The 12336-nt window shown below is 40.9% G+C and overlaps 2 protein-coding genes across 14 annotated transcripts in view; one reads left to right on the top strand and one right to left on the bottom strand.

Annotated features, from left to right (window-relative positions):
• Window positions 1-12336, top strand: part of LOC132908360 (ensconsin) — a 202878-nt gene that overhangs the window by 34728 nt on the left and 155814 nt on the right. For 3 of the 13 annotated variants that reach the window (XM_060962335.1, XM_060962330.1, XM_060962324.1), the window contains exon 1: window positions 7842-7902. The exons of the other annotated variants lie outside the window; for them this stretch is intronic. In XM_060962335.1, the coding sequence (XP_060818318.1) occupies window positions 7857-7902 (46 nt within the window). In that variant the 5' untranslated portion in view covers window positions 7842-7856. Of the gene's footprint in view, window positions 1-7841; window positions 7903-12336 lie in introns of those variants that run through there. 13 annotated transcript variants of the gene reach the window in all.
• LOC132908395 (uncharacterized) overlaps window positions 1-12336 on the bottom strand; it is an 82702-nt gene that overhangs the window by 51365 nt on the left and 19001 nt on the right. The window lies entirely within an intron of this gene.

Here is a 12336-nt window from a genome sequence, read left to right as displayed (position 1 = left end):
TCCAGCTACTTTTATGCCGGTCGTTGCCATCGCAACGAAAACTTGGCCACCGAGTCGATATAAAACGATCGTTGTGATATTTGACTTTTTGGTTCTCGATAAGATTTCGAACGAGAATCTTCTTCGCACGTTGCTTTCTCATTCATTTCCTTTCGCCAGTTTCGTATCGTCGGAGAAGCTTTACACAAACGCTTCGGCTTTTATGCTGTTCTACACTTGTGCTGCTATTATTACTCCGCTCGGTCAAAGTCGCGAATCTAGGATAAGTTCTAGGAAAGTCTATGCAGACTGTTGGTCGATGAGCTACTTACTTTAGATTATACCGCAGGACATAACCGGTGGCTGCGGATGGGATTGTTAATGGAATTCGGTAGGACCTCGAGAACGATTCGCGAACGAAACCTTAGTGAGAATTAGCAGCGTTTTATCGCGTTTGCGGCAGACGAAGCCGTACAGTCAACGCCAGAAAACGTTTAGTTAATCGCGTCGTTCGTTCTAATTGCTTGTTCGATCTAATCCCACTTGTGATGCAAAGAACATCATGCTTTTGGTACATCTTATTGGCGTTATTTATTCTCTAATTCTTCCAATCTTTGGTTCATGTTATTTGAGATTCACACGTGATCTAATTTGCATCTAATTTAAATATGTTTCACTGCCGAGCTATACTAATGTTAATATCCACGTAGATTCTAGTTTTGTTATTCATGACTTCTCTCTATACTAAGATTCTACGCGACTGTGAAATATTCTTCTCATTCCATTTGAAAGACGTAGATGCAAATGTCTTCTGAATAAATAGCTTCTCTTTTTCTCGTGTGATCTTTCTTTTCTTCAACTAACAACTAGATCAAAATTTCAAATTCAATGTTACGCTCTTGAATACTCTAGTAATTTTTTCTTTCTGATCATTGGCTTTGAGTAACTGATATTTCATTTTTTTCATTGTACATAATTTCAACGTTGTTTCTTACCTGGTGCCGCACAATGTTTTACGGTAGCAGAATTTTATGCAGTTTCTCAGAGACAGATCGAAGCTCTAGGAAACGAACTCGCATCAGGACAGAACGAAACGATTTCAACGACGAACGTCGTAAAGCAATGCCACCGGATTTAAATGCGCAGGACATCTGGGACGTCTTTTTGGCTGTGGCTGTGCCGCTTTCTGGTGCCTCAGAAAGAAAAACAACGGCCCAATGGCTGCATAGTCATGGCTCTGAGTCAGCGTTCAACGACTGACGCAGGAACAGTGGCGCGTTGTTGCGCTGTGCGCATCTTCTCGGTCGTAATTCCTCAAAATTTATGTTCTCCGTTATCTCATCCACGTGTCTATCGTTTTTAAATGTTAATGAACATATCATAAATAAACATCACGTTGATGTATAACGATGAATAATTCATGTGACACTTTTGCACTTTGTACCTGCGATTAGCGACAAAACAAAATTGAAACTCAGGAGTGTAGTATCGATCGGTTATATCTGCAAATTCGAGGTGACTCACTCTACGCTGTGCTCACAATAATGTGACGCGTGTCATTGAGACATTAAATTGACACACTTCTGAGTATCCGCCAATGGTCAATTACATCGGACGTGGCCGGTTGCATCAGGCGTAATTGGATGAAGACGTACCTTGGAGTCCACGAGTCTCGAGACGCTCGTGTTAAAAGCGTTCTCGAGTTTCTTGCTCCGTTTCTCTGCGAGTTCGAGTCGCACGATGCTTGAAAATACTTCGACAATGACCGTATTCTATTTTTGGTGAGGTAACAGAATTTCTAGAAGATTTATATGGAAATCGTCAAATCGAAATTGGGGATTGGAAAGTTGGCACCTAGTCGAAACAGGGCGTGAAATATGCGATTATGCGACATAGACTATACTTCGGTATGTTCGAATTTTCTGGTTTTGATTCGTGTCTATCTTCGTTTCCATTCCGAATGCGTAGATCGTCCGGAACGGGAAGGAAATAAACTACATAGCCCCGAGGACAGAAACACACAGAGTGTAAAGATGGTGGTTGAACGCTGTACCTGAAGAAGCGGAAAGCAGGAGTCACGGTGTATGAATAAAGACTTTCATTGATTCGCACTGTCATGAATCCATGCAGTACGGTTTGCGCGGAAGAAAAAGAGTCGCGGTAAAAATAACGACTTCCGTTACGAGGCTGCGAAAGTATTTGGCACGCCAGTGATGTCATGTCCGTCGCCTGAAGGCGCTGTCGCTTTTTCATGTCTAGCATGCTTATTTTTAACCGACTGATGATGGCGCCACTCGTCGACAAACGTGTCTTGGTTAAATACAAATTGTTACTATGTAACGCGCAATATTATTGTTACGTAACGCTACTGCAATATGTCATAATTTAAAAGAAGGAAAAAAAGAAGAAAAAAAAAGACCATTGTTAATTTATTGAGTCACTTGGTGAAGTTTCACGTATATTGGAAGAACTCTTGTATCCTCTGACTTTCAAAGCAAATTTGTTTTAGTATTCGCGGATATCCGATTCATCGTTGATAAGCAAACTCCGATATCCATATTTCAACAATCCGCTTTTTCGATTGGAACGAAGTCGACTTATTCGATTCGATTCGTTCCTCGGACATTTCATTCACGAATCGTGACTCGGCTCAGCTACCGTTCTCCGTGCGTTAACTCTGATTTATGATGAAATCTTTATCAGGTACCAGATATCGGTGCCCACGTGTTTCAACTATGACTCTTTGAGAACAGACTTTACAAGGTTTCCATGCAGATATTCCCATGTGTCCGCCTACAGTGCGCTGTTCTGTTCATTGTATGCGTCTCGTCGCGTACGCTGCAGACTGTAGACTATAGACGATCGATAGATTTCTACGTTCTATGATCTTATGCTAAACGGGAGAGTCGCTTATGGGACACCTTGTTATGGAGTTTCAACCCGTACACAGGCAAACAATATCCCTGCCGTCTTTTTTGTTTTAAATTATTCTTGACGATTTTGCTCTTGCTTCGTACAAATTATAGTTTTGTATTTTGAATTTAATCTTTATCTTATTTGATCTTATTCTTTTCTATATTCAATTTTAATTTGAATCTTAATCCGATATTCCAGATATTCTAAGTACTATGTATTCTTAAATCTTTGCTTTAGTTTAATAATAACGATATTTCACTGACTGAAAAAACAGTACGCAGGACGTAGCTTATTTACGAGTCACAGCTAAGTATATCCATATTTCAAATCTCCCCGGTTTTTCTTCCTCGCTCGCTGTTATTTTCGTCGTTCGTCGGATCCAACCTGCGAACAACCTCTACGTCTCTTCCATTTTGTACTTTCTCCGAAGTGCAGAAAAATTCAGTTTCTCGTCAGTCGCGTCATAAATCATTTTCTCACAAACACAGTCTTAATTTTGTTTACTCGAGCTCGTGAGAACGAAAGGAAAAATGGAAATGTCGGTAACGCATGACTCACGGAGGAAATGGGACACGACGCGCGATGTTTAAGTTCACGAGACATTATCTAGCACGAAAGGATGCCGAGCAAATCGATCGGACGAGTTCACGAGCGCCACAGTGTCTGGCCCGTGCCCGTTCACGGACACGTAATAACAATTATATCGTGACAACTTAAGAAAGATCGAGGTCACCGGCAGACAGGCTACGATCCTACGAACCGTCGATCGGAATACGATCCGTGTTCGCTCGTGATCGACCGAGAAGATCGTACCCTCCGCTCTAACGTTTACTACGATTATCGATCGCTGATGATCGTTAATCGACGCGCTATGATCCTCGAAATCCCGACAAAGGTGGTCTCCCGATCCTGTAAATTCTAACAGTCCCGTAATTTCGCCATAAACTATTAAAGACCGTAATTATTGCCGATCGATGCTCGATAGCTGTTTATAGTTACCGACTTTCGATATCTTCCTACTAGTATCTGTCTGTAATCAGATAGAATTTTTAAACGATACATTGGAGTGTACTATGAGTTTGAAAATCAGTAAATATATCTTATTTGCACTTATGGATCTTTTTTCATAATTTTTAATTTCTTTATGTAACGTAGAAATATATACGGCGCACGTGCGTGGACGATCGTTATTGCTCCGTTTCGGTGTTCACAAAAGTAATAGTCGACGGCCAAACGATAGCTTACACGTGTTTCATTCAGTCGGAACAATTTCTCAAAGTACACGCTTACGCGTTCAAGTATCGAATTGGATGTCGTTTCGAAAGCCAGGATAATGATACGGTTCGGTGAAACACGAGGAAAGAGAGTCAAAAGTTGTACGACTATCTCACCGTGGCGCGTTTCTATGATAAACCAAGTCCGTAAGCTGCTACGTATCTGGCCGGACTAGATGCAAGGTCCTGCCTAACGCGTAATTGTGCGGTTAACGGAGAAGTTCCGACCGGTTTGTAATTAGACCGCTAATGAGTAAGGTTACCACCTTAGCTTTTCGATCGCTTCCTTCCTCTCGCGCGATCTATCGCAATCTGTTCGTCGAACCGCCAAGTGATGCAAGACTCGTCTGTCCTGTTTAAATAATCCGTGGAAACGGGACCTAAGTTGGACACGGTATCATAGTTTTCTTCTTGTCAGAATTTGTTTAGTTTCTGGTTCTTCTCGTTTGGTTTTCTATTCTCTTTTGAATATTCTTTGTCGAGAGATGAATCTTCGAAGAGAAGATTTCATTCTTTCTGTAATAAAAATCGTTTTACAATCGGTTACCGGGGAAACACTTGTCGAGATCCGTAAATTTTCTACTTGACTACGTTGCAAACCGGTAGACGCGAAGGCAAGTCGGTCGTTAAATTATACAGACGCAAGAATTTCCGATAGGAAACAACTGAATGCACTCAACGTGCTGTCCGCTTTGTATAACAGGTCTCGCAAAATGGCAACGAGATTATGGTTAATTAGCTGACCCGGGAACGGTGGGGTCATTACAGTCACATATGCAGTCACGTTTCTGGCAATAATCGTTAGAAGAAAGAGAGGAAATACCGTGAACACACCGTATCAGATTAAACAGCGTATAATCTTTGCCGTATTTTTATACTTTGTTCTTCTTTTCACATCGTTTTCTTGCGTACGTTATGAAACTCGGGTTTAATCGTTCTTCGTTTAATCGACCAGAGTCGCGCAATTTACGGCTTAATGTCTGTCTAATTAAAATAGCGATCGTGCTCGACGGTCTATCACGGATATTATTATCGAGAGGGGAAAAATTTTAAACGCGTGTGTAGATCTTCGCGCGAACAAAAATCGCAACAACGTACGAAGCCCTCCTTCGTGTCTGTCTGAATATTTTCGAAAGTGAAGCAGGAAAAAGGTCAGTTCGTGGCTGGTTCTAAGGATCGTGTCGCACCGTGGTCGTTGCTCGTGCCTCTGTTTACTGAGAGTTCGCTTTTACAACCGTTAATTACCACCGTTGTACTCGTATTTCGGTCCGTTCCGTTTCACGTCCTTCGTCTATTTTTCTCCTAGCTGTGTCGGCCGTTTTGCATCCATTGTGCAGCCACTGCTGCGAGTAATTGGTCCCCTAACTTGCAACTATTAGGCCTTGCAGGTATTAGAATGCGCTTCATTCTCTCACGATTAGACAACTTGCTCTAGGTTAGGTAATAGTAACGACAGTCGTTGCAACTTAGGCGCCGATCGAGAAACATCTTTTTTTCCCTCGGTGAACGTTTCTCGGTTGTAAATCGAGCTTTTTCCTAGATCGAAACTTTCGATTATTAAGCTGAAAGAAAAGAAACCTTGTTCATAGTTCAGTTGCTATTGAGTTAACGTAGCAACTGAAGGATCTAGCGAGTTTAACGCCGTGTAGTTAGTTACTGATAAAGCCAAGGGAGCGATAAAGCGTATTCGAAACAGTATTTGTACGAGTCCCGACAACGACGTAGTAATTTACCCAATTTCATTCTTGGACCAATTCCTTGTGCGTGTTGAAACCTTATCACGATATTACTTGTGCTTAATCGCTATCGGAGTTTTGCTACGAGAATTATACGTCGAACGGTTGCGTTCATTTGCCTTCACAGGCTACTAGAGAAACGTCAGCTACTAAATCTACAACCGGGTCACTCTGCCAACGTAATACCGGAGTTAACAGATTTAACCATAGAATGGTAAATGGAGCGTCGAGCTGCATCAGGAATTCCATTCTCTCCACTCTCTAACTTCGTTTAAAATTCAAAATTCTGAAGCCCCTGTATGCATCTACTCTACGTCTCGAAACCTTTCATTCAAAACCTTCGACTTTGAAATACCTTACGTATTCACTAATTAAAAGACGATTAAGGCAAAATATATACAACGGAATTAGCGCATTCAGTCTAATGTGGCAATCAGCAATTATTAGATTTATTCGCAAATAAACTTTCAGCTTTTTATATTGTAGCTATCATTCTTGCAGCAGCGAATATACTCTATGAACGATCGTGTTAAAAGTTAAATGCTTTCGTCTCTCGTTGGGAGGTAAACAAAAGCATGATGAATCAAGGGTGTTCGAGGCACGAACAAGTAGAGAAATAGGATAAACGAAAGGAATGCGAATCTTGCGTAGCATGTGGGGTTCTAATTTTACGTACGGATGGGTCGTCTTTCTCGATTCCACCTAACAACGGCCGCTCTAAAAGCAGTCTTTTGGATAGAGGCGTGACTACGCGCCACGGTTCAAATATGCTCGTAGGTTCGCGTTTTTTCCACCGTAATATTCGTGGCGCTCTGGTCGACGATCAAGTTGCGCCTCCGAAGTGGAGGTTCTCGAACTTCGCTATGAGAGTTTCTTTTACTGTCGGTATAGCAGAGCACCGACGCGTCGGTAATCGTTGCGACAGCCGGCAAGCATGTTATAGCGACGTTGCATTTTATCGAATGGGCGCTGTTTCTATTCGGGATCATTTATTTCGACAGGGGAAAAGGGATCTTTTTGATCGGACCGACTATTCCTTCGTATTACGTGTACGAATATCGTAACCCAGAACCAGTAAGACGATTTAACTTTTAATTTAACGTTTCAAATTTTTAGACTTTAAAGTTTCTAGTAGATTAGACCATAAAGTATAACCATATGAGCGTGCAATGTAAATAGAAGACTTTGACATAGCAACCGCTGAATCGTAGAAATACTTTTATATCTAATCACTTTGTCGCATCAATTTACAAAGGATGCAGCATCATTTTTATCGAGATTAATTTAATTACGGAAACATGTAATGACAGCCAGGGAAAGACTAAATTGCGAGATACGATATCAATTAAAGGTTTTAAAGACTGCAAAGAGTAGTATAATCCTAATGAGATCACCGTTACGATACTCGGGTAATTACCTCATCGTTGTGATTTGAGGGGGACAAGCGCATGTCGGACGATTCGAGTTGCATGCTTCTCCCCTCGGAAAGGCTAATTGCACCCCTGCGGTCATCGGACCACGACACCTTAAACATAGCGGTTTTTCCAGCCGGTTTACGATTGACAAGTGTCCACGAATGATTCAATTAAATTTCTCCCTGGGGGAGGACGCAGTCGATCGATCCGCTGTTCCATTACAAACAAACACGTCGGACATTCTCTTCCTTTTTCGTTACGTCCCGCTGGCTCCGTTACGATTGGCAAACATCGAAAAGAAACGGCGCGTAGAATCGCTTCTTGCGTTTGTTACTTTTTCAATTTTCATCGAGATTAGAACCGTTCGTCGAGGCAGTTATTGAATTTCAAAAACCCCCACCATGTTTTAACCGATCTAAAAATAGTCCGTTAGCCACGTAGATCGACTTTTACAATTCGTTTTCTTTTCTGTTTGTTACAGGTGAGTCCATTGTTGTATCGAATTTAACGATTCCTGCGTGATCGATGGTTAAACGATGGATCAGACTTTCACTGTAATGGGGTATGCATTCAGACGTTCAGGTAAAGCCCGGCGTAAATTCTAAACGCACGTTTTCTTTGGACATTAAGCAAACAACTTAATCGAACAACGTGCAGCTACGCGTGTTATTATCATGGCTGATGGAAAAAGTAAAAGGGACTGGCGTTGTACGATCGCGCTTTCACCAGGATTCTGATATTTAGAGACGCGTTGGCGCGAGGATACGTACGGTGAAAATAGCCGCTGCGGTATCGGGCGGCCGTTTGACATTTATGCGTTTCGTCCTAATAAGCGTAACGCAATAAATACTCGACGGGATGAAACCCACCAGTGGAAACAAATTGCAATACGCGCGCGCGACTTCTTCTTCATCTTCTTCGTGCCTGCTGGCAGCAGCCGCAGCAGCCGTGCAGAAAGTTATTACGAAAATGATCCGTAACCGTGAAATAATGGTCGCGTCTTTTGTAACGTGAAATCACGAATGTGATTCCTTATTTCCTACACGTGTACGATCCATGGATTTCGTCTAGTCGAGAGAAGGTCGGGAATGAGCGAAATGATTAACTGTCGGAGATAGATATAATTTTTCCTCGTTTCCATTGGATATATCATGGACGATAATCGTTAGGTCTATTTCTTTTTATCTCGTCAATGTATATGATCGTGGAAAGCGATACTCTATTTAATTATTTATTTCTCGATTTAAAATATCATGGGCAACAGCAACTAGATCTATTACGTTTTTTTTTCTTCTATATATGTTGAAGAAAACGTGGAAAGCGGTATCCATATCTATTTTATTTATTTATCTATCTTATTTTAAAATATCACGAGAAACGATCGTTACATCCATTATATTTTTTCTACCTCATAATGTTTAAGAATAGATGAGATGATCTCTTTTAATACGAAATATTACTGGTAATAATCATTAATAGATTTTTCCTACTCTAACGATATAAGAAAATACATGGAAAGCGGTATTCACCCCGTTTCGATGCGTTGCGCCGAGTTTTCTCTGCGTTAATTGGTGTCAGTAACAAAATTCCTATAACGCGAAACTTTTCCTTTTAATGTTATTCCTCATGACGTAGTTGGTATTCATAGTACACTACGCTTTAATATTCATTAATTATAATCTAGCAGTCTATTCGAAACAACCGCACAATCATTAGAATTTTAATATCCAATAATTGATTGCGGATGAACAATCTGTAGCTAATCGATCTCTCGCATTAAATTAAGGTCGTGTGGCATTATTTCAGTAAGACGACGTTCTGTGGATCATTGTTGGAGACGGACATCCGCGTCGCTTTCTTTTAGCCATTTCGCGGACGATTCATAGAGAAGCGTCGCACTTTTTAGAAACCGCGAGGCATATTTTCGACGTTGCAAGAATTTTATGCGTGTCGGAAAAAGCGACTTTCTCTCCCGGCTAGGATAAAAATGTGTTCCGTTCCTTTTTTCTCATGTCATTAATAACAAACCGCATGGTCCACTCGTGGAACAGAACAAGACGTTAAATCTTCGTCTGCCGTTAATTATCACTGTGCTACGGAGAAACGATTAATACCTACAACCATGGCAACGGTCAATTAACCTTAATTATGTTCGTTAATTGCTACGTTACTCGGACTTGTAGTCTCATTACTTCGGCTGTTTATTTCTATATTTATTTCCGTGAATATCGATATCAGTCATTTTTTGCGATTCCCGTATCGTCGTTTGAGAACGTTTAGTTTCGCTTTCCTCGATTTCTCCACGAATTTATTCTAAGGCTTTAATTCGAATCGTGGAAGCATGGAAATTATATCGGCTACCGTTACGGGGATCTTGCCTTTTTGTAATCGGATGGCTGTTTGTACTACGAGAAAGCGAATTATTTTTCTAACCCGGCGTCCTAGATTCGAGTTTAATCGTCTTCTTTCTCGTATATTTGTGTTCCAGCTTAAACGAACCCGATTGCTATCCAAACGTCGGGTTGAAACGGGTTCTATCTTTTTCCCACTAGTTCGGCTCCCCTATTTCATCGGCGTTAATCCGACTGTAGTAATTTCTGCTCGTTAAAACGGTTGCAAGCTTTGCTCGATGTGAAAAAGACCCTGGCGACGATCTTGAGCAAGGAGAACCACTATTTGCGACAATTTCATCTAAAAGCCTTTAATGAAGTTTGTTGCTCGTTGTCAGATCCTATGTTCAATGTTCATTTCGTTTAATTAATCTTACGATGCAATTAATGGAAGAATTGGAAACGGTTAGGGATTAAAAGCTTTCACTGTTATTCTGCAAGAATTCGTTTCTCTGACCATTTTATATCCAATTTCATTAAACGTAGAGGTAATTGAAAACGATCAATTCGATACTTTGCACAGAAAGTAATTAACCTCAAAGAAAAAATATTATACAGGACTTTTTTAATACCTAGTAACACAGCTTTTATACACAGCTGGATTCTTTATAATTTCAAGCAAACAATTTTCCGATAATCGTTGGCGGAATTTTATTATGCACAAAGCACTCGCTGATTTAATTAATTTATGTAGTTTTCTACTAGCGCTTATAAACGCTGTAGGGTGTACTCTATTTACTTGTTCTACTGTTACTTTGTTTCGTTGTTACAATGAAAGTGTAAGACTCGTATGAACAAGTTAAAAATGAAAAATATGCGAGATGTATAATTCAAAGATAAAAAGAGATCAACACGAAACCAAATATGACACGTGTGATCTTATTAATCGCATTTCTTTACTTTGTAATACGTACATTCATGATACATTCTCGGTATCATTGAGTTTCTTTAAAAAGCAGTTGCGATAAATCTTTCATAGCGCAATGTTGTCTGTATACCTTAACCAATCGCTACAATCTTTTATATATTTTTCCTCTTTATCGCCTTTTCATAATTTACATAATATGTAATGCATAGTTACAGTTCTTATCATTGATAACAATAACGTTAATTTTGACTCTTCTGGTATCGATCAGTAACAGAAAAAAGAAGAAGAAGAAAGAAAACAGAAGTTGTCATAAAGATATCGATCAAAATCGCACAAACCGTAGGACACATAGAAAATAAACATGTCCGCCATCGGAACACTTGATTCTTGGTCCAGGACAAACAGCAGCATCGATGTATCGCGATATGAGACGCGCTATAAATTTCGAAGAGAACTTATATCGAAGCCAACCGTATCTTTTGCCGCGATAAGTGTGACAAAAGATCGGGCATGCACGCGTACCAAGGTAAGTTTCTCTTCTCAGGGGCTGGTGGATTCGAAGTCGGTAAATCACACAACTAGAGATCGTAATCGATCGATGGAGGTCCGCGCGGATGGAACAAATTGACCCACTTAACGATCGTTTCGTCTCAGTAGTATCGATCGCGAGGAAGTCGTGTAGTGGCTGGTGTTCGAGGAGAGATGCCGTTTTATTGAGACATTACTCATTCCTCCCGGGTTGCACTTGTTACGTTGAGATGCACTTGCCGTGAAGGATAGAGGGCGCGGTCAAGGAATGTGAAGATTCCTCGTAGAAGCAGAGGCACGCTTTTGATTAATGGCCCGGCTGGGTAGTTTCTTGACTTTACGCTTCACGTGCCTATGAAATATTTAAGCGCTCTCTTTTCTCTGCTTTTCTTGTAGCTATAATTCTGGATAGACTTGCTTACCGTGCATTTCAAAGTTTCTTGCTCTCTATTTTTCTTCCTTGGTTCTGGTCACCAATCTGAACGATACGTTTGACGTGTACGTCTACTCGAAACGACAGTAACGACGACGCTCTCTGAGCAAACCGTCATAATGAACCCTTCGCGTGTGACGAGTGTCATGCGAAATCAGGTCAGTTCTTCTGTGCAATCACAGATGAATCGAATATAGGTAGCGGAACGTAGCGATGTGAAACAGAAATCCGTTCGTCCGAACGCCAACTGGCTTTGACAAAACGTACCATAACGATTGATATATTCCGCCCTTCCCTGTCTTTCTTCTTTCTTTCCTTTTTTCCATCTTCTGCACGCGCAACGCGCATGTTATATTTCTTTTCTTTATGCAATTCGATCTATTAACAGACAATTTCAAGTTAGACGCAATCGATAATAGACGGTATTCTTGCCCCTATTTCAATCTCCTAATTGCACATGCGCCGTGAAAGCATTCGAGAGATAGGTCACCGTTTCCATACGACACGTACGTGTCTCGTAATAGCGTGGCTCTCCTTTCTCATACTTCGATTCGACCGACTAAATCGTTTTCACTTTGAGGCTGTCCACGATCGGCACCTGACTTACCAACTTCTGACAGCAATTCCCTTCAACTTGTCGCATGCATTGGATATCGATAATATCGCGGGTTGTTGGTTCTCGCCGAACGTTTGTTAGTTCGTGCAAAGGGAGAAACGTAACGGTACATAAAATAAATTGAAAAACTTGCCTGGATATTGATTTCACGGACTTTGAACGCTTGTTTGCACACGATGTT

The sequence above is a fragment of the Bombus pascuorum genome, chromosome 6 (genome assembly GCF_905332965.1).
Source record: "Bombus pascuorum chromosome 6, iyBomPasc1.1, whole genome shotgun sequence".
Lineage (NCBI taxonomy): Eukaryota > Metazoa > Arthropoda > Insecta > Hymenoptera > Apidae > Bombus > Bombus pascuorum.
Note: the sequence above shows the minus strand (reverse complement) of the source record. Positions and strands in the feature narration are given on the sequence as shown.